The sequence below is a fragment of the Oryctolagus cuniculus genome, chromosome 9 (genome assembly GCF_051225735.1).
Source record: "Oryctolagus cuniculus isolate XC-2025 breed Fujian yellow rabbit chromosome 9, ASM5122573v1, whole genome shotgun sequence".
Taxonomy (NCBI): Eukaryota; Metazoa; Chordata; class Mammalia; order Lagomorpha; family Leporidae; genus Oryctolagus; species Oryctolagus cuniculus.
The window spans coordinates 117,505,001-117,527,352 of record NC_142875.1 but is presented as its reverse complement, the minus strand read 5'-3'; the positions used below and the strand labels follow the sequence as shown (position 1 = coordinate 117,527,352).

The window sequence follows — 22,352 nt, the reverse complement described above, 5'->3', positions numbered from 1 at the left end:
ACCAAGGTATTATTTTCTTGGGGTTTTTGTTTTTTTTGGTGTGTGTGTGGAGGGGGGGTGTTAGGGACAAGAAATCAAAGTGAACTTCCTAATCTTATTTTTCCAGTTCCTTCAACAAAAAATAATCAGTATATTAAAGTGCCTTCCATGCAATTTCAAGTTTTTTTTTTCCACCAAGAAAAGTTTAAAAATCAATTTTTAATTCCATTTTCCTTGAACTTTCTCAAGCACCTTGTTATAAGCTGCCCTGAAGTTCGTTATCACCATGGCTAGTCACAGACCATCCCACGGATTAATTTTTTCTGCTGCAATTAGTTTGGTTTCCATAGAAATCTCAAATTGCTGATCCTTCAGAAAAGTCTGCAGGAGCCATTACAGCAGAGTTTAGGGTACATCCAAGATGAGACTGAAACATAAAAATCAGACTCTCTGGTAAGCTCCATTACAAATTTATGGCCTCTTTAAAGCATGTGTTTAAAAGAGGATGAATCCCTGAGTAACATTATACTAACTCAAACCATTTCTCCCAATGGCCTCCAAGATCAAGAAAATTGCAGACTTGTCTCTCACTTATTCTAAGATAATTTCCCTAAAGCATGCTCTTCTAACAGCAAAGAAACTCATTTAGGCTGTTAATTAAATCTTTCCCCCAAAGCAACAGCAAAGCACATGAAGAATAACTCTAAATATATCCATCATATCACTACCAACACCTATAATTTCAACATTTTGCGTAACACCTATCTATACAGAATCAACTAAAAATAGTATTCTTTTCTTATTCCCAACAGGCCTCCAGAATTAAAAGACAGACCTCCATTGGGAAGAATACTGTATGATTTAAGGGTCAAATGCAATCATTCCACAGTCACTTGAAAACTCTGGCATTCAACAGGCTGACAAATTACTTTCTAGAAAGACAAACATATGTTATCCATACAAACCCTTTCATTAAGCCCCAAAGTCCCATCTATTTGCTGGTTATAAAAATTCAACATATGGCAAGAAGGTTTAAAGGCACTGAACCTGAAATTCAATGTGTGCGCACATAGACATGTGCACATGGTTTCCGGGGTGCATGACTACCTAGTGTATAAAATGTCTTTGTGGCTCGTTTTACTTTTTAAATATTAAATTATACTGACTGTGAGAGCAACAGTTTCATGTGTGGATTAATACTCTAACAGGATTTCTTATTTTCTCTGGCTACACACAGTAAGAAGAAATTTAATTTGACCCTAACAGTCAAAGCATGTGGTATTCGTGGTTTTATTTACCTCTCCAATAAACTTCACCACCAAAAATTTAATCATCTGCCAATCACTCTATATGAAAGGTTTGGGCCTCTTCACGGATTACATGGTAGAAGGAAAAGAGCCCCAGGATCTGAAATCAAGCAGCTTCACCACTGAGCTGGGCCTCTGCACGGTGACTCCCTACAGTGATCCCAGTTGTACTGAATGGGAATCAAGATTCCTTCCTGTATATCTGTGGTGGGAGGCGAAAGAAGGCGGCGAAACATTCCACACTCCAGAATCGGAGGCGCTGGGGACGCACCGATGAGCAGGACTGCGCCCTGCCTTGTGGACCGCACAGCCTGAGACAGCAGAGTGTGACATCAACAGGGAGGAGGTCATCAAACCATTGGCCCACACACAGAGGTCACGCGCCCCCTCTGGCCTCAGCGTGTGATTCAGTTTGGAGCCCTCACCATCCCCTTCTGGAGAGACACCCCCCCACACACACAGGGGTCAGTGTCCCAACCCCGGGCGATCTTCTGCTAGGGCATTCTCAGTGAAGCTCTTACTGACCCTGAGATGACTCTGTTAATTCAAACTGTACAGTGTTTAAGAGTTTTGTCTGTCAGCTTTCAAGGAAATCCTGTTGTCCATTTAAATATGTGGCTACAAAATATAAAAAATTTTTTTAAATGTGTCTGCAGTATTATTCTTGCTCTTTTTAACCTTTTTATTGTGGAGGTCTCAAAATACAAAAAAACAGAATACAGTCATGACCCCCACACACCTGTGACTACTTCACCACACCCCAAAACCCCTGTTCCAGCCATGCCCTTCCTCCTCCTCATGTCCTTCTGCCCATTCTGGATTATTTTCAAGCTCATCTCAGACATCTTTTTAATCAAAATAACCCAGGATACTTTATTCTAATGCATCTGTACCTCCAAGCAGCCAGAGCTGGTGTTAAAATCCTAATTACATCACTGTTCCTAAATCTGACCCCTCTATTCAAAACTAGAGAACCCCAATTCCAGCACTTCCTCTCTTTCCATGGATTTTTGATTGACTTATGTCCTGACTTGCTACGGATTTCACTCATCTTCCTCTCTTCCCCACTAGAAGGTAAACCCCGTGAAAACAGTTTTTCTCTACAGTGTCCCAGTCTCTCTAAGCATGTGAAGCACTTTGAAGGCACTCAGTCTCTTTCTGAATAAATGAATGCATAGATTTCATCAGGTATGTTAGGGCAAGGGGTCTGGCACTGTGGCATAGAAGCCTAAGCCTCCACTTGCTGTGCCAGCATTCCATATCAAGTTGTGGCTGCTCCTCCTCCAATCCAGCTCTCTGCTTGTGGCCCAAGTGCTTGGGCTCCTGCTCCCTCATAGGATACGCGGAGGAAGTTTTAGATCAACTCAGCTCCGGCCGTTGCGGCCATCTGGGAGTGAACCAGTGGATAGAAGACCTTTCTCTCTGTCTCTCCCCCTCTCAGTCTAACTCTACCTCTCAAACAAATGAGATGTCTAAAAAAAAAAGAAAGAGTTAAGGCAAGACTACCATGCCCATCAGCTCCTCCCCCAGCTGATTTTGGTTAGGGAAAGATTACAGACTGTCTAAATTTGCCCTCTCCAAGAACACCTGAAGTGCAGGTACCTATGTAATTGCTTAAAGATAGACTCAAGGAATAGGATTGGAATTTTAAAGTGAATAAATGTGTCTAATCATTATTACCACCTTGTTGGAAAGCCACCTGACTCCCAAACACAAATTCTGAGTCCCTGGGAACACAGAAGACCTAAGCATTATGCCTACAACCTGAACTTACCCTTCCCGGTTATAAAAACGCTAGGAAGAAACACACACTTCAAGTTTTCTGAAGGTTCAATCTTGAATTAATCTAGCAATAACAGTTTTTAGTAAAGCAATGCAATGCACTAGGCACATTCCTGAGTATTTTGCCCAAAAAGACTCATTTTACCTCCGTAATGACCTATGATGTAGGTGCAATCGTTACCCCAAGTTACAAATAAGGTTCAATGACCAAGAGTTCTCCATAGCAGAGCATTTTACAGAGTATTCCCAATTACATACTTACCAGGTGGGAAGGCAAGGAGGGTCATCTTGACTCGGACCCAGGTGGGCTGACTAAGGAACCTGCAACTCTGCACCAAAACAGGAGCCATTACATACCTGCATCCTATGATGCAACCAGAAGTGAGCAGCCAAGAGCAAATCCGGGCAATCAGTCCCAACCGGATCAGTGTCCCAGCATTGCCTCTCACTGGTCATGGGACTTTCAGCAAGTTTAATACTGTTCCAAATCTTCGCAAATTTACAGATTATAATAACATATACCTGGTGGAGTTATGAGAAGGACTGAGCAAGAGGAACTAAGTAAAACACTTAGCACAATTAGCAGCAGTCAAGGCAGGCTACAATGCAGTCTATGAAGCTGAAGTCCCAGCCACAACTTACGACCCTGAGATTTTGGGCAAGCTATTTAACTACTCTATCTATATATACACACACATATATATATAAATATATATATTTGACAGGCAGAGTGGATAGTGAGAGAGAGAGAGAGAGAGAGAGAGAGAGAGAAAGGTCTTCCTTTTGCCGTTGGTTCACCCTCCAATGGCCGTCGCGGCTGGCGCGCTGCGGCCGGCGCACAACGCTGATCCAAAGGCAGGAGCCAGGTGCTTCTCCTGGTCTCCCATGGGGTGCAGGGCCCAAGCACTTGGGCCATCCTCCACTGCACTCCTGGGCCACAGCAGAGAGCTGGCCTGGAAGAGGGGCAACCAGGACAGAATCCGGTGCCCCAACTGGGACTAGAACCCAGTGTGCCGGCGCCGCTAGGTGGAGGATTAGCCTAGTGAGCCGCGGCACTGGCCCCCAAAATAACTTTTTTTAAAATTTTAAAGAAAAATTTAAAGAAGCCAAGTACCCATATCCAAACCTCACAAGTAAGTCCCAGAACTGGTTTCCACAAGGTTGGCTGCTCTGCCTCTCCCCACCACCATTTACAAGCCCTTATATCGAGAACTAAAAAGGTTTGTGAAAGGAGACGGAAAGTCTGGGATGAGACTCAGCAGCCTGTTCATCCTAGGAGGTACTTACCCTTCTGTCGGAAGCCCCAAGGGGTCTCCCAAGGGACTGTCGAGACTGAGAAAATGGCCTGCGAGCCACTGGGGCTCAGGCCAGACTCGTGTCACCGGCCACACAAAAGAGCCTGAGGCATCAGAGGTGGCCGGCTCAGCCTGGCAGGGTCAACATGGACACAGCTCTCCCGGCAACCCCAGCACCCAAGGCCAGAAACAGGAACACCTGGGGCCCTTTTAATACCCAACCAACGGGCCCACCTGGGAGGGCACCAACAAGAAAGTCTGTGAGGCGTGGAGGCCGTGGGGACCCGCAGCTGAGGACCATCAGCAGACCAGAGGTGGGACACCCTTCCCGGGCCAGTACCTGACCCAGGCAATGTGGGGAAACACGGCTCTCAAAAGTGCCACAGGTGTCAGGCCTGGAGCGAAACCATCCAGTCACGGAAAACCCTCACCCTCGAATAGGGCCAGACGGAACCTGGAAGGAGAGGCAGGTGGAGAGCAACAGAAGGACCTGGCCGGGTGCCCCCGCATGTGCAGACAGGAGCTCAGAGAGGCTGTGGCTTCGGGTAGGAGAGGCGGAGGCTCCACTTAGGATGAAGATGGAAGTGCTGGGTGATACGCTGAGTGGGAGATTTTAATGCCGCATTGGAACAGTGTGTATGCAACCTCAAGCCGGACAGTCACGGGGCTGTGGGAGTTTTTACCCCAAGGCAAAGGGATTTTACACCACAGAGTAAGTGAGACAGCATCAGCAGGAGACGAGAATAAATGTGTGTGCCCATCTTCTCGTCAGTGTACAAGCTGTCACTGGGTGGGTTTGCCTCCTGTACCCCAGCTCCAGCCTCTCCAGGTGTAGGCCTGCCTCCAGGCCCTCCGCTTCCTCGCCACCGCTTCCAAACCCCAACACCTCCCCACTCACCGAGGCCACTTCCACCGTCAACTTCCAGCCTCCCAAACTCACCACTGTGCCCAGCACAGATCATACACACACACCTGGTCCTCTTCCCACTCGGCCAGCCCTCTGCTTGCAAGTCTTTTCCCCTCTTCACCGGGGCAGGAACGGCATCCCGGCAAGCCACACGCTTCCAAACCTCAGCCCCTGCCTAACCTGCCGCCAGTGGCACGCTGTACAGCCTTTGTCCTGCCCTGGGCAGTGTTAACGTGGCACAAGCAGGCAGGAAGCTAGCCTAGGCCCCTGCAGTATCTCTTCAACTATCGATTGGACACGCCCACCATCCCAGGATGCACCTGCTGCTTCTGCTTCGGGACAGAGGCGCATGCTAAGACCCCATTCTGCATATGCAATTGAGGTACCACCTTCCTTATAAAAAGAGGGGAAAGGCAGACGAGAGCTGTCTTTCTGCCGTGGGCCTTGCTTACACGTACCCTTGTCTTCCAAGAGGCGCTGCTCGGGTTTTCGCTCTCCGCCGGAGAGCTCGCGGACATACCGCTCTGGTGTGCTCTCTTCCACCGCAGACAGAATGGACCTTTCCCACTCTCCCACAGTTACAGGAACCATTTGCAGTTTTTTCTTTTTTTCCTCTGGGTTATGGGCCATTCTTTGGCCCAGTCACTGGATATTTCTCTGTGTGGAGCACCTCACACTCGCAGGTGATTGTACGTTTATTCCCTCACTGCCAATTAAACGCTGTTGCTGTTTGCACACCATACCAATCTTCCCTTAGTGTATTTGCATCTGTGGGAGAGAAGAACCTGGATCAGAAATTAATATGTTCACTGCCCACCTCAACGTGACTGACAGGGATAGTTTTAGTCCCCGGGGTAGACTCATGAGCTAACACTGAAAAGATTCGATTTGGGTCAACTGAATTAAACTCAGGAAAGTGGTTTTTTTTTCTCCTTCATAATGTTTAAGTCAATCTTTTCATTATCTTTCTAGCCTATTTTCCATATTTAAAATTTCATATTTAAGGGGTAGATATTCAGTCGAGCAGTTAAGATGCTGGTTAATATGCCCATGTCCCATATCACACTACCTGGGTTGGATTCCTGGCCCCAGCTTCCAATTTCTTGCTAATGCAGACCCTAGGAGGCTATGGTGGTGTCTCAAGTAACTGAGTTCCTACTACCCACATGGGAGACTTGGATCGACTTCCTGGCCCTCAGCTTTGTGGTCACGTACAGAATGAACCAGTGGATGCAAGTTCTTTTTTTTTTTAACTTTTATTTAATGAATATAAATTTCCAAAGTACAACTTTTGGATTACAATGGCTCCCCCCCCATAACTTCCTTCCCACCCGCAACCCTCCCCTTTCCGGCTCTCTCTCCCCTGGATGCAAGTTCTATCTCCATCTCTCTCTCTCTCTGCCTCTCAAATGAAAAATAAATTAATGTTTCATATTTGATATAAATCTAGTGCCAAGTGCAGTTCATAATAGTTGAGTTTCTTGTGATGGAAAACAAAATCTCCCCAAAATGAAGATCTTATGGAAGAGAAAGGTAACAGCAAAGAACCCTAGTTCAGAAGACTATGTCGGCCGGCGCCGCGGCTCACTAGGCTAATCCTCCGCCTTGCAGTGCTGGCACACCGGGTTCTAGTCCTGGTCGGGGTGCCGGATTCTGTCCCGGTTGCTCCTCTTCCAGGCCAGCTCTCTGCTGTGGCCCGGGAAGGCAGTGGAGGATGGCCCAAGTGCTTGGGCCCTGCACCCCATGGGAGACCAGGAGAAGCACCTGGCTCCTGCCATCGGATCAGCACGGTGCGCTGGCCACGGCGGCCATTGGAGGGTGAACCACCGGCAAAAGGAAGACCTTTCTCTCTGTCTCTCTCTCACTGTCCACTCTGCCTGTCAAAAAAAAAAAAAAAAAAAAAAAAAGACTCTGTCTTCTGCTTCTTTACTCCTGGCTGGGAGGAACAGAGGTGGCCTCCAAGACGAGTGGTTGACACAATGGCTCGTCCTGTCTGGAAGGCGGCATGTGCTTCCCCTCCCACTCACAGCCTAGTCCAGAAGCAACGGAGCAGATTGCCTTTAGATACAGAAAATTTTTTCTGGCTTGTGCTGGGGCTCCCTGCACAGCCTTCCCTTTCATCTGCCTTCAGAGCATTTTCTTGTCTGCCCTTAGAAACCCCTGGAGATACTTCATAAGACTCCACAGACGGAGGCCAGGTCGGCACATTCCAGTCTGATTGAAGGGAGAGAACATATGATGTGCACATTTTTTTCAGGAACACATGTACCTTTTCTCTGTGTAAGGGGTGACTGACTAGGGGAAGCGGGCCCTTCCTAACAGCAGAGGGTTTCCATGAAGCCTGCTCGTAGTCAACTAATTAACTCCTACTTGGACGAGAACTCAAGACACTGCTCCCCACATGATACTGACACTCATTTCGTCATTGTGGGCAAAAATAATAGCCACTGAAGACAGTTGTCTTGCAGAAACAAGTATCATTTCAAAAGGATATTCGATACAACTCAGCAATTTCCATACTCTGAGCATGACTTACAACAGCTTATGTTTTCAATCTGGTTCTATCAATTCCATATGAGGCAAATTCTCTCTGCTACTCACAGTTCAGTAACTAGGTTCACCCCTTTCCCATCTCTGGCATCTCATCATGTTCACTCCTTCTCTATCTTGCCCTAGAGGCAGAGATGTGGGGATGAGGAGGGGACGCAGGTCACAAGTTGAAGAAAGGGGTTGACAGCGGCAGTTATCATTGGTTCTTTGCTGCATAATAAGCTTTGTGTTTTCTGAATCTGTTTTGCCTACAGATTCAAGGATATAGTAGAGGGATCTTAATCATTACAAAACACCAAAGTCCAGAAGTTTTATTACTGTCAAATGTATCCAAATATTGCGTAAATGTTTATAGACATAAGATGGTAGTTACTGGGGCTGGAGTTGTGGCATAGTGGATTAAGCTGCTGCCTGCAGTACTGACATCCCATATGGGGGCCCATTTTCAGGTACTGGCTGCTCCACTTTCAATCTAGCTCCCTGCTAATGTGCCTGGGAAAGCAGCAAAAGATGGCATAAGTGCCTGGGCCCCTGCACCCACGTGGTTGGCTTTAGACCAGACCAACTCCGGCTATTGCAGCCATTTGAAGAGTGAACCAGTGGATGAAAGACCTCTCTCTCTGTCTCTCCCTCTCTCTATATAACTCTGCCTTTAAAATAAAAACAAATAAATAAATCAAAGATGGTAGATACTTAGTTGCCAGGACATTATTTATTGGCCCACATATCACCCTCAAGGCCAAGTGCCAAGAGTTTGGACACTGAGGGTCATTTATGAGCCTCTCGGGTAGGCATTGAGCACAGCAGTTAAGACCCCACTTCGATGCCCACATCCTACATTAGAGTGCCTGGCTCAAGGCCCAGTTCTGGCTCCTGATTCCAACTTCCTGCTAATGCACATGCCGGGAGACAGCAGTCAAGTCCCACGTACTTGGGTTCCTACCACTCTTGCAGGAGACCCAGGTTGCACTCTAGGCTCCTGATTTTGGCCTGGCCAACCCCAGCTGTTACAGCCATTTGGGGAATGAACCAGCACATAGAAAGTCTCTCCCCCACAACTTTGGTCTTTCAAATAAGTAAAAGTAAACAAATAAAAGTTCTTTTTTGAAATAGCATTTATGAGTCCCTGATTACATAGTCAAAATTAGTGCAAGGTGCAGGATCACCCACCTCAGGACTCCACATCCCACTCACCTACAGGCCTCTCACATTCAAGGGCAGAGTCTCTCTCCCTTCACTTAGGGAACCCTCTCCAGAGCAGATGCCCAGCACTGTAGCTGACACAGTCAGTACAAACCATGTATTAAAAGACCGTTGGGATGCTCCATCCATATGATGTCACTGATCCATATTACAAGATCATATAGAAATCCCTCTTCGGCCAGCGCCGCGGCTCACTAGGCTAATCCTCCACCTTGCAGCGCCAGCACACCGGATTCTAGTCCCTGTTGGGGCGCCAGATTCTGTCCCGGTTGCCCCTCTTCCAGGCCAGCTCTCTGCTGTGGCCCAGGAGTGCAGTGGAGGATGGCCCAAGTGCTTGGGCCCTGCACCCCATGGGAGACCAGGAGAAGCACCTGGCTCCTGGCTTCAGATCAGCACGATGTGCCGGCCGCAGCGCGCCAGCCATGGCGGCCATTGGAGGGTGAACCAACGGCAAAAGGAAGCCCTCTGTCTCTCTCTCACTGTCCACTCTGCCTGTCAAAAAAAAAAAAAAAAATCCCTCTTCAAAACTGGGATTCTGTTTTCTGCAGAAAAAAAAGGAAAAAGGAAAGAAAGGCTAGAGGTGTGGAGAGAAAGCAAGAGGAGGCGTGGTGAGAATAAAGAAGGAGGTAGGAGGGGTTAAAACAAAGTTCAGAGCGGTAGAGAGCAGGTAGAGAATCTCCGCAGTGGAAGGGGAGGGGAGGATTCCATGGCTATAGAACACCTCTTGGGTGCTGAAGCCTTGCTTAGCAGATGAGTAGGTAGTTAGAAGACTCTCTCTGGAACTTGGCAGTGGCGATTGTCTCTGGAGCTCTCCCACCTTGGCTCATTTGTGTGAATCTGTTATCTGGATATTGCTGGTGAAATTCTTTGACTTTCTGAACCAGCTGCCAATGCCTCTACTCAAAGTGGGTTAAGGACACCTACTTGTCATAGTTGTATTGTGGGCAAAGTCCCTTTATTTTAAAGATTTGTTTATTTATTTGAAAGTCAGAGTTACTCGGCGGGGGGGGGGGGGGGGTCTTCCATCCGCTGGCTCACTCCCCAGTTGGTGCAACAGCCAGAGCTGTGCCAATCCAAAGCCAGGAGCCAGGAGCCTCCTCCAGGTCTCCCACATGGGTGCAGGGGCCCAAGGACCCAGGCCATCTTCCACTGCTTTCCCAGGCCATAGCTGAGAGCCAGATCAGAAGTGGAGCAGCGGGGTCTCAAACCGGTGCCCATATGGGATGCTGGCGCTTCAGGCCAGGGCGTTAACCTGCTACACCACAGCGCTGGCCCCAGTCCTCTTTTGACAGGAGCATATTACTTACTGTCGCAGTTACTGGTCCTCTAGGTTCTGTCTCAGTACCATAATTATTCTTCCACCTGTGGACATTTCTAGCTAAAGCCTTTTCCTTGTCCATCTTACAGGTTCACAAGGATCAACTTATATTTTTTAATATCTATTCTATTTCTAGGAATTGTTACTTGCTTTATAATCTCAATACACAGTGGCCAATGCCCTGAGGTTTCTGCAAAACAAAGATGGGGCCATTATGTGTTTTGGTGGAAAGGAGAGGGAAGTCTGTGGCAAGAAACCTTCCTCATATATACATTATATAAAAATCCCCTTTACTGAGGACCTTCAGACAACTTCCTTAATGTTACTAAATTCAGGGACTGTGGGAGTGGGCATTTGGTCTAGCAGTTAAGACTCCTGCATCCCACACTGGAAAGCCTGAGTTCAGTTCCTGGCTCTGCTCCTGATTCCAGGTTCCTGATAACACAACGGGAGATAACAGATTATGTTCAAGTGGTTTAGTCCCTGCCAACTAATTATTTGGGAAAACTAGATTGAGTTCTGGGCTCCTGGCTTTAGCCTCTGTGTGTGTGTGTGTGTGTGTGTATGTGTGTATGTGTGTATGTGTGTGTGTTTGTGAGAGAGAACGAGAGCGAGAGAGAGAGAGAGAGAGGGTCTTTCTCCATCTATATCATGAATACAAAAATTAGGGGCTAGCACTGTGGTGTAGCAGTGAAGCCACCGCCTGCAGTGGCAGCAGTGGTTGCCCACTTCCGATCCAGCTCCCTGCCAGTGCACCTGGGAAGACAGCAGAGGATGGCCCAAGTGCTTGGGTCCCTGAAAGAAGCTTCTGGCTCCTGACTTCAGACCACCCCAGCTCCAGGTTTTGTGGCCATTTGGGAAGTAAACCCAGACAGATGGACCATCTCTCTCTGTCTCTTCCTCTTGCTCTCTGTAACTTTGCATTTCAAATAAACAAATAAATCTTTAACATAAAAAGAATATTAAATTTTAAAATGTAGATTTTATAATGAAATCATTTAGTCTAGCACATCCTTTTGTAAGTTTCTACAGCATACTTTCGCAGATTCTGTCATACATTTAACACTAAAGAAAAAAAGGTATTTCTAGCTTTCTCCTAAGAAATCGATAGATTTTATCTAATAGACATTCTGAACTGTGTATCTGACCATGTTTCCTTCTTTGCATTCTGATTTGATAAAAAGCATAAATTCTTGAGAATGTAATCAACAGATTGGGATAAAATACTTGCAAAAATATATCTGATAATGTACTATTATCCAAAAGGTGCAAAGAACTCTCAACATTCAGCAATAAGAAAGTGACCAACCCAGTTTTTTAAATGGGCAGAAGACCTAAACCTTAACAAAAAAAGAGGTGTAAATGGCAGATACACATATGAAAAGATTTTCAGTATCAGGGAATGCATATCAAAACAGTAAAGTGATATCTCTATGTACCTATTAGGACAGCTGAACTCCAAATCACTGACAACACAAATACCAATGGAGGCTGCAGAGTGACAGAATCTCCCCCCTTCTATTGCTGGTGGAAATGCAAAATGATAGCAGCCCCTTGAAAGTCACGCTGATAGTTTCTTGCAAGTTTCATGCCATATAATCCCAAAATCACACTCCTTGCCATTTACTCAAAGTGAAAAATCATGTCCACACAAAAACCTGAATGTGTATAGTTATAGCAAGTTTAATCCAACAACAGTCAAAACTGAGAAGCTACCAAGATGTCCTTCAGTAGCTGAATAACTAAACTGTGTTACCTTGAGACAATGGAATATTGTTCAGTGCCTCAAAAAATTAGTTATTGGGGCTGGTGCTGTGGCACAGTAGGTTAAAACCCTGCCCTGCAGCACTGGCATCCTGTATAGGCACAGTTTGAGTCCTGGTTGCTCCACTTCCAATCCAGCTCACTGCCAGTGCACCTGGGAAAGCAGCAGATGCTGGCCCAAGTGCTTGGGCCCCTGCACCCACGTGGGAGACCTGGAAGAAGCTCCTGGCTTCAGCCTGGCCCAGCTCCAGTTGTTGTGGCCATTTGGGGAACGAATCACCAGATAGAAGACCGACCTCTCTCTCTGTCTCTACCTCTCTCTATAACTCTGTCTTTCAAAACAAATTAAATCTTTAAAAAAAATTAGTTATTAAGCCATGAAAAGGCATTGAGGAGCCTTCAATGCTAATTAGTAACTGAAAGAATCTGATCTCTGTAGTTCCAACTCATAACATTCTGAAAAAGGCAAAACTTGGGAGACAGTAAAAAGCTCAGGGATTAGGCGGGGAGTGGGCCAATACAATCAACTTATTAAACTTAATATTTTATTCATTAAATAAATTTTATTTCATAAATATTTATTTAATTTGTATTTTTATAGTCTTTATTATGGAAAGAAATGTAAGTAACAAATAAAACACACCAAGTATTCTAGTTATAAAGCAAAGAAGGACCTTACCTGGCTTTCCAAGCATCTACTGCACACAAAGTTCAGGAATCATTTGAAAATGAGTTGAGAAATCATGTCTTTTTACCCTCCAGGAATTCAGGATGTGCAATACTTATTCATAACAAATATTTTATCTTTCATAAGTTCAATCATTAAAATCAGGATTTTAATACTCATACAATACTTGTAGGAAGTATACATATCATACAAAAAGTCTTCAGAAAGGTCATGGAAGGGGAGGGGCATTCAGCCTGGTGGTGAAGATACCCACATCCCACATCAGAGTCTGCATTCAACTCCCCTGTCTTCTGACGCCAGCTTCCTGCTAATGCATACCCTGAGAGGCAGCAGTGATGGCTCAACTAATTCAGTTCCTGCTGTGCACGTAGGAGGCCTACACTGAGCTCCTAGCTTTTGGCTTTGAGGACATTTAAGGAATGAACCAGTGAACGGAAGTTGCCTCTCTTTTTCCCCTGACCTCCATGCCACATCTCTCAAAAACATTTGATTTTTTTGAAGTTTATGGAAAATGTGGAATGTTAAAGATCTGTGTAAAAATTTTGGAACTTTTTGTACTGAAATAAACTTCTCTTTTAATTCTATTTTCCACAGATTATTTAAGTACCCTCATATATCTTGACAGAGAGAGAGAAGAACCTGGACTAAAATACAGGGTCACAAACAGCTTGAGTATCACTTAATCTATAAAAGTTTTATAGTCTTTCCTTGTCTTTCAGGACCTGCATATTTTAAAGAATACAAGTCAGTTATTACGTGAAATGTTCCTCAATTTTTCTGATACTGGGTTGAACCCGATATTTTCTCATGATCAAGTTTTAAGATTCTTATAGGACATCACTAACAGAAGTGAGGTTGGTCCTTCTCAAGAGCCTTAGACCACCTGATCATTTGTCTCAGTATTGGTCATGTTAATTTTGACTTTCCACATTCCTTCACCACGAGACCATCACTTTGCCTTTTGTATTAATAAGTAATTTTTACAAATATACCCTGAGGAACTGGTATTGTGGCATGGCGTTAAGCTGCTACTTGCAATACCAGCATCCCATATGGGCACCAAATCAAGTCCTGGTTGCTCCACTTCTGATCTAGCTCCCTGCTAATGCTCCTGGGAAGGCAGCAGAGGCTGGCCCAAGTCCTTGGGCCCCTGTACTCATTTGGGAGACCTGATGAAGCTCCTGGCTTTGGCCTGGCCCAGCTCCAGCCACTGTGGCCATTTGAAGAGTGAACCAGCATATGGAAGATTGGAAAATGTCTCTATCTCTTTCTCTCTCTTTCTCTCTCCCTCCCTCTCTCTCTGTAACTCTGCCTTTCAAATAAATGAATAAATCTTTATACAGTCTCATAGTACGTTGTTTTTTTTTTTAAACAGACAATGCCTCATCAAACAAATATATTTGTGTGCTTTTCACCTCACTATTACACTAAATCTAAACTAGCATTAGGCAGGAATTTGGCACACTGGTGAAGATACCACCTTGGATGCATGCATCCCATATAGGAGTGCTAGGGTTCAAGTCCCAGCTGTGGTCACAATTCCAGCTTCCTGCTAAAGTGTACCCTTCAGGTAGTGGCTCAAGCATCTGCGTCTCTGCTATCCACACGGGAGACCTGGACTGAGTTCCTAGCTCCCTGCTTCAGTCTGGCCCAGTCCTAGCTATTGCAGGTATATAGGAAGTAAATCGGAAGATGGAAGATAATTTATATTCTCTCCCACTTGCTTGCTTACTCTTTTTCTCTGCCTTCTAAATAAATAAATCAAAGTTATTTTAAAAATAAAATAAGAGGTCAGCACTGTGGCCCCAGCAGGTTAAAGCCCGGCCTGCAGTGCTGGAATCCCATATGGGCGCTGGTTCAAGTCCCAGCTGCTCCACTTCTGACCCAACTCCCTGTTAATGTGCCTGAGAAAGCAGTGGAGGATAGCCTAAGTTCTTGGGCCCCTGAACCCACATGGGAGACCAGGAAAAATCTCCTGGTTCCTGGCTTCAGATCGGCTCTGCTCTGGCCATTGTGGCCATTCAGGGAGTAACCAGCAGATGAAAGACCTCTCTTTCTCTCTCTCTCTCCCTACCACTCTCTGTAACTCTGCCTTCCAAATAAATAAACTAGATCTTTAAAAAGTAAAATAAAATAAACCAGTCTAGATTTTTCTGTTCTCTTCCAGACTCCTGAGGATTTGAAAAATACCTATAGAAATTAAGCAGAGCAAAACTGAAATAAAGTGATATTACTTTTATCGTTACCCCATGTTTGCCAATAACTTGCAAGGGAGTTTAATGCTTTGGTGCTTAGGCCTGCACGTTCTATAAGTAAGAGGACTGGCCATATTTCTAAACCAACTGGAGCATTCAATCCAGATTTGCAGTTGATCTTTACCCACGTTGTAAACCAGATGGGGAATTTAACTACTTTCTAGTATGTAGCAGCTGTCTTCTTTCAGGGTCCACATGCCTAGCATCAAAACCCAGTGCCTGCTGTGTGCTGCAGAGAGGCTTAGAAATCAGGTTTTTCTCAGTTTTCTCTGTATCACTTTTAAAATATTCTCTTTTTTTCTTCTTTAGGATTTTATTTGTTTATTAGAAAGAGAGTTACTCAGAGAGGGAGAGACAAAGAAAGGTCTTCAAACCACTAGTTCACTCCCCAAATGGCCACAATGGCTGGTGCTGGGCCAATCCGAAGCCAGGACCCAGGAGGTTCTTCCAGGTCTCCCACACTGGTGCAGGGGCCTAAGCACTTGGGCCATCCTCCACTGCCCTCCCAGGCCATAGCAGAGAGCTGGATTGGAAGAGGAGCAACCGAGACGCAAACTGGCACCCACATGAAATCCTGGCACCATAGGCAGTGGCTTAGCCTACTATGCCACAGCACCGGCCCCTAAAATATTCTTAAAACATTACCCAACTTGATAATAAACCAAGCAAGTAAACAGAGAAATTCCATCCAAACAGGACCTTACAGCTATGCAATTGGTAACTTCATTTTACCACATGATGTGCTCACAAATGCTTATTATATACTTTGCACATAAATTGGGTATAAAGACCAATGAATTGCCCTCTTATAGCAATTATTGCTTAATAGAAGACGATCATAAAACGACTGGCAACTAAACCTTACTGGCTAGCAAGACCTGCACATGGCTCATCTCTTTCTGCTATGCACTAAATCAGAGCCTTAAAGAGCAATAGGTGGGTTTGCTCAATTTAGGGTTCTCATCACAGAAGACAAATGGTGAAACAGATGCTGGACTACAGAGCAATGCCAGCTCTTTATCACTCTGGTTCCCCCCAAATTAAACATTTAGGCCACAATGACTTTAGAATAAATCCATGAAAAAGCAAGAAAGGCTTGCAAATGTTCCTGGAATTCAAGCCACAGTCAATGGAGATGGGATTAGTCTGGGGCTCAATAAAATCAGAGAGTGTGAAGATTAATCTTTTCATACAAAATTAACGTGTGACCCAAAGCTCTCTGGTGCTTTCTGCTTCTCAAATGGAAGCCGTTTTTGCAAGTAAGGTGTTTTTTTTTTTAAGGCTGGCTGAACCCTCAGCTGGATGGCAATCTATTATTCGCATCATATACTTCACCAATTTTTTAAATGCCCGTTTTGATAGTGGGAGCCAAAAGCAACTACAGATGAAACAGACCAACAAAGCCCTCAGATTCCATTTCACTGTGAAATTTCACTGTGAAATGTAGGCAGAGATCCATTTCCAGAAAGACATTAACCAGTGTGACTCCCTCCAGCCTCAGCTTAAAGATTCAACAAGAGTCGTGAAAAGGCCAGTGGAAAAGAAAGAGACTGAATGGGAGAAGGCAGAGAGGCTAAGAAAAACAGTGACTTGGGGTCCCCTAAATCACTGCTGTGAATGAACCTGGTTACATACTTGTGGAAAAAGCAGAAATATGCTCAACACAAACCAAACAAGCCCAGACTGCCACACAATGAGTGCTGCAGCGTGACTCATGTGGTATTCAATTATGACTTTCCTTAAGTAAGAGCAACATCAAGTGTTTACAAAAGTGAACTGATGTCAAACGAAACGAAAAACTACTTTATAGTCCGTCTCGAGGACCGTAAAAGTCAGACAGAGCCACAAAGGTAAATTGAAGGCTGCCATCCCAACACAGTCATCTCCAAGGGGCTTCCCTGCAGTGGTTTCAGTCAACAAAGAATGTGACCTCAAAAGACTAAGCTGGACAAGAATGTTCAGCCTTTCGGACACAATGCTGACCAATCCTTCTGGCCAGAGAAAGGACAGAGATTCTGAGAGGAACAAGCCTTTCGACAACTGGAGCACTGCCCTTCCCTACCCCCCACCCCAGCCCCAAGTTCCAGGGCATAGCAGAGGTGAGGCTATCCAGAAGGCAATCAGGGCTTCATTTTTATTACACACTTAGGGACCAGCTAAGAGGAATTACAGAAAAAGGAAAAGTTTATCTGTTGGACCCTGATAGTTTTGTTTCCTTCCTTTTAACAAAACAAATAAGACTCTTCGGTATGGAAGTGAGTGCTGCACTGAGAGACAGAAACACTCAACTCTTCCACTTCCAAGTTACTGAATCTCCTCACTACATTGTTAGTTAGGTTATAATCTATGAGAGGATGCAAAACTCATGTATTCTGCACTCTGACCCGTGACCAGCACTTCACTAAACACTGAGGTTTAAGAGAAAATCTTGATTCCAACAGTATTGCTGGGTTTGGGTCAAGTGCAAGTGTGCATGCCTGAAACAAAGACATGCTTTTTCCACAGACCTGGGAACAACTATGCAGCAATATGGAAACTAATGTGCAAATTAAATGATATATTCTGTAGTAAAATGTAAAGATATATAGAGCTCAAGAGAGACATTAAGAGTGAAGCTAAGAGTTCCAAGCTGCAAAGTGGGTCCCCTCCCAACTCAGAGAAAGTTTGCATCTTCAAGACAATGTTCTCTGCAAATTCTGCTCCATTAAAGGAAAGCAAAGTATTCAAGGTGTTCTTCCCTTGGAATTCACACAGCTGTAGTCAAAATCCTGAATTATAGTGAATCAGATAACTCATGAAGTCCAAAAACCTATTGCAGGGGCAAGTGTTTCAGTGGTTAAAATGTTGCTTGGACATATGCATTGGTTCCCCGCTGCACTTCGAACCCAGCCTCCTGCTAATGAGCACCCTGGGATGCAGCAAATGATGGCTCACATCCTGCAGCCCATGTGAGAGAACAGGATTGGGTTCCAGGCACCTCGCTTCAGGCTAGCTCAGCCATTGTGGACATCTAGGGTATGAACCAGTGGATGGAAGATCTCTCAATCTCTCTCTCTCTCTCGCTCACTCGCTCTCAAATAAATACCTTTTTAAAGATGTAGACTAGTAAGATACATTTAAGAATTGTCTTTGAGGGCCAGTGCTGCGGCTCAATAGGCTAATCCTCCGCCTGCAGCGCCGGCACTCCGGGTTCTAGTCCCGGTCGGGGCACCGGATTCTGTCCCGGTTGCTCCTCTTCCAGTCCAGCTCTCTGCTGTGGCCCAGGAAGGCAGTGGAGGATGGCCCAAGTGCTTGGGCCCTGCACCCGCATGGGAGACCAGGAGAAGCACCTGGCTCCTGGCTTTGGATCGGCACAGCACGCTGGCCACAGCGTCCACTGGGGGGTGAACCAATGGCAAAAGGAAGACCTTTCTCTCTGTCTCTCTCTCTCTCGCTGTCCACTCTGCCTGTCAAAAAAAAAAAAAAAAAAAAGAATTGTCTTTGAGTACTAATGCTTCAGCAGGTTTGTCTGCAACCTACTATGAAATACTGGAGTGTGCTAGGTTCAGCATCTCTCACTTACAACACAAATGCACCACATGCACAATATCTGCATGGGCTGCTCTAACCACCACTGTGGGACTTGAAGGAGCAAGAGGAATTGAGCAAATATGAAGCTCATCTTGCTGGTGATAGCATGATTAATAAAGTCCTTCATCTCAGTCAGAAATCTCATGTTTTCTACTGGTATCTGTGAAACCGTGGCAAGCTGCAAGGAAGGCAAAGTATCAGACCCTTCACAGATGACGTAGGTTGCTTTCCCATTCCTTCAGAAAATACAAACTCTGAGATTATTCTTGTTCTGCACAGAATGAGAAAGCAAAGTGTGTACTGGGCTTCAGTTTCCAGCTTCTTCCTTCAACACCAGGGCAGTCATTCTTCAGCTGCTCCTAGTTCACACTTCTATCACATTCAAGGAACTGCTCTCAGCGGACAGAATCTGCTTCACCCAGAGTCATGTTCCTCCCCAAGTATCACCAGCATACAAAGTTGGGGGTACAAAGGCCTAAGCCCATGCTTCAGTTTGGAACATTGCCAAATAGCCACCCTAGATCACTCTATTAAATCTCAGTATGGAGGGCCAGCGCTGTGGCACAGCGGGTTAAAGCCCCAGCCTGAAGCACCAGCATCCCATATGGGCACCTGTTCAAGTCCCGGCTGCTCCCCTTCCAATCCAGCTCTCTGCTATGGCCTGGGAAAGCAGCAGAAGATGGCCCAACTCCTTGGGCCCCTGCATCCATGTGGGAGACCTGGAAGAAGCTCCTGGCTCCTGGCTTCGGATCAACTCAGCTCTGGCCATTTCAGTCATTTGGGGAGTGAACCAGCGGAATGGAAGACCTCTCTCCTCTCTCTCTGGTGCCACTTCTCTCTGTAACTCTTTCAAATAAGTAAAATGATTCTTTAAAAAACAAATCTCAGTATGGTTGAACTCCTTCCTCTGCTTAATCCTGCTTCCACCACTTCCACGGTGATATTTATAAGAGCATCAGTCAATAAGCCTCCTGCATGGGAATCTCAGATTCAAAGACTGCTCTGCAGAACTTGACCTCAAACAGGGGAAGTCATTCGTTCTGTGTAACCACAGGACTCTGAACAACACCTTGTGATCAAGCCTAGCTCTAGGAGTGTCCTCTCCCATTTACAACTTTCTCACTTCACTCTCACGCATGCTCAAATTTCAGACTAAACCATTCATAATCCAACACTGACCATCAGGAATTTTTCACAGAAGTCACCAAAGGGCATACAAATAGTTACTTAAGTCAGTCTCTTGAAAGACTCCTTAGTGGAGACAAATCGCGCAGGATATTAAACACACGGTAGATTAAATAAGGATTTTGTATTTTACCATTCCCAAACGGTGACATTTTCTGATACAGTGGCCTACCTCTAAGAGAGCAAAATAAAAGTTATCGGGGCATCAGCAAATAAGAAGGGAGAGAATTGAAACACTATCCGAACAGCACAGCCAGAATAAACAGCCAACATCATTAGGTCTTCCTTTCATTTCTGTATCGTTTTCTATTAAAGGGTGTTTTTCTGGATAAAAGCAGTTTCTTTGCCTGAAAGATCTGAATGCTGGGATTCTGGTCACTTAACCTAAAATCATCAATTACCAGGATATTTTTAAAAATTCCAAAACCTCTATGTATAGGACCCCAAGGGCATTTTGAAAGGATGTATAGAAAACAGCTCTTTGTCAATGTTCATTCACTGAAGAATTTAGCTTTAATGAAGGAGGACTTGGGCTTCTACCTCTCTACTAAATGTTCAACAGAGCCAGAGAATCAAAAGGCACCAGGGTAATTATTTTCCTTAAAAATCAAACGTAAAAGCCCCAACTCTTCAATCTCAGAGGAAAAAAAAAATCTGCTTACTATCAAAAGTACAAGTTCACCCAAAGGTAAATCAGAGTCAACGGCCAGTCTTTTTAGGGGAAAGAAAGAACAAACACATAAGTCGCTGGCCTCGTTACAGAAGAGTGTTTATAAAACATTTAATGCAGTGTTTCCCTGCCAATTAAAAGTGAGCATAGGATTTACCTTTCAGTTTTAATATCTTTGCCTGACTCTTTTACTAGCAACATGAGCCAGAGGGATTAAGGGAACCATTGGCTACATATATCAGCAAAATGTCTTCACTACAAATTATCTTCAAGGTAAAAAGAAACGGTTTTAGGGCCCTGAAGGAGGGAAAGGCTGGATTTCCTTCAGATATAATTGGTTCATCCAACTTGAACCATATTTGTATTTTTAAGGCCAAAGTGTGATTATCTGGCCATCACAGAGATTATATGAGCCATCTAATACCCTTTAATAAAGCCCGTTCTGTTACAACTAGCCAGGGACGCTTCAAACTAAGAACAGTAAGCCACACAGTCACAGATGCCAAAGATTTTGTAGGCAACAGACCCACAAATAAGCAGGAAGCTTGGACTGATTATCCTCCTCAGTAGGGTTTGCAGGCAGTGGATATTCTAACACCGTTATAGGTAGTTCCCTGTGCCTGGAGCAAAAGTGTTCCTCCATGATCATCTACAGGAGGATGGAACGAAGCACCTATTGTGGGCAAGACTGAGTGACCTTTACTTCCACACAGGAAAGCTGCAAGAAAGATAATGCTGAGGACAGTTCACAATACCTAAGACATGGAATCAATCTAGATGTCCATCAGCTGAGACTGGATAAAGACAATGTGGTATATATACAAAACGGAATACTACTCAGCCATAGAAAGTAATCCTGACATGTGCAGCAAAATGGATGCAACTGGAGATCATTATGCTAAGTGAAACATGCCAAATTCAGAAAGACAAATACCACATTTTCTCTCATTTGTGGTAGTTATTACATAGAACATAAAACTATATGGATATCATATAATTTATTATACTCTTGTAAATATTGTTTCACTGAATCATGCCATGTAATAGAAAATATGCTCTTCTTATATTCAAAACAGGTGGGGGGGATTGGTGAGGATTCTTGGGGTGCTAGTAATGTTTTGTTCTTAATTTTTGTGTTGTTTATGACTATGATTAGCAGTCAAAAAATTTCTTCGTGCACTTGTGTGCATTTCTTAGTATATGTATTATATTTCAATAAATTTTTTTTAACAGGCAGAGTGGACAGTGAGAGAGAGAGAGACAGAGAGAAAGGTCTTCCTTTGCCGTTGGTTCACCCTCCAATGGCCGCCGCGGCCAGTGCGCTGCAGCCGGTGCACCGCGCTGATCCGAAGGCAGGAGCCAGGTGCTTCTCCTGGTCTCCCATGCGGGTGCAGGGCCCAAGCACTTGGGCCATCCTCCACTGCCTTCCCGGGCCATAGCAGAGAGCTGGCCTGGAAAAGGGGCAACCGGGACAGAATCTGGCGCCCCGACCGGGACTAGAACCCGGTGTGCCGGCGCCGCTAGGCGGAGGATTAGCCTAGTGAGCCACGGCACCGGCCTCAATAAATTTTTTAAAAAGGAATCACCAGAAGCTTCACTGAGAGCACTGCTCTGTCTGCACTCTAGTGACCACTGGGAACGCTGCTCCCAAGACAACCTATAACCAGCTCGTTTCCCACCCTTCCTTCTAAGTTACCCCTTCTCAGGAACTAGAGAAGGCATTCATCATTTTAGTTCTTTCTGCCTTTCTCATTTGAGTATTCGAGAACATCAGGACCCAGAAAAAGCAAACCACCATTGACTGAGGTCATATGCACTTCCATACAAAAGAGGTCGTGATGTCTGTGTAGTATTTTTAAACAGCTAAGCCATTCGTTTC

The 22,352-nt window shown here is 45.0% G+C and overlaps 1 protein-coding gene across 5 annotated transcripts in view; it reads right to left on the bottom strand.

The window, feature by feature from the left end:
* Nucleotides 1-22,352, bottom strand: part of LOC149124737 (uncharacterized) — a 309,955-nt gene that overhangs the window by 259,630 nt on the left and 27,973 nt on the right. The window contains exons 1-2 of one of the 5 annotated variants that reach the window (XR_016213000.1): nucleotides 5,336-5,686; nucleotides 3,426-3,590 (exon numbers count right to left, since the gene is read on the bottom strand). Coding sequence is in view for 1 of the 5 variants with exons in the window: in XM_089303907.1 (XP_089160033.1) it covers nucleotides 3,426-3,590; nucleotides 5,729-5,788 (225 nt within the window). In the remaining 4 variants the exon portion in view is untranslated. The other 4 variants (XR_016212999.1, XM_089303907.1, XR_016213002.1 and 1 more) reach the window with 4 other exon arrangements.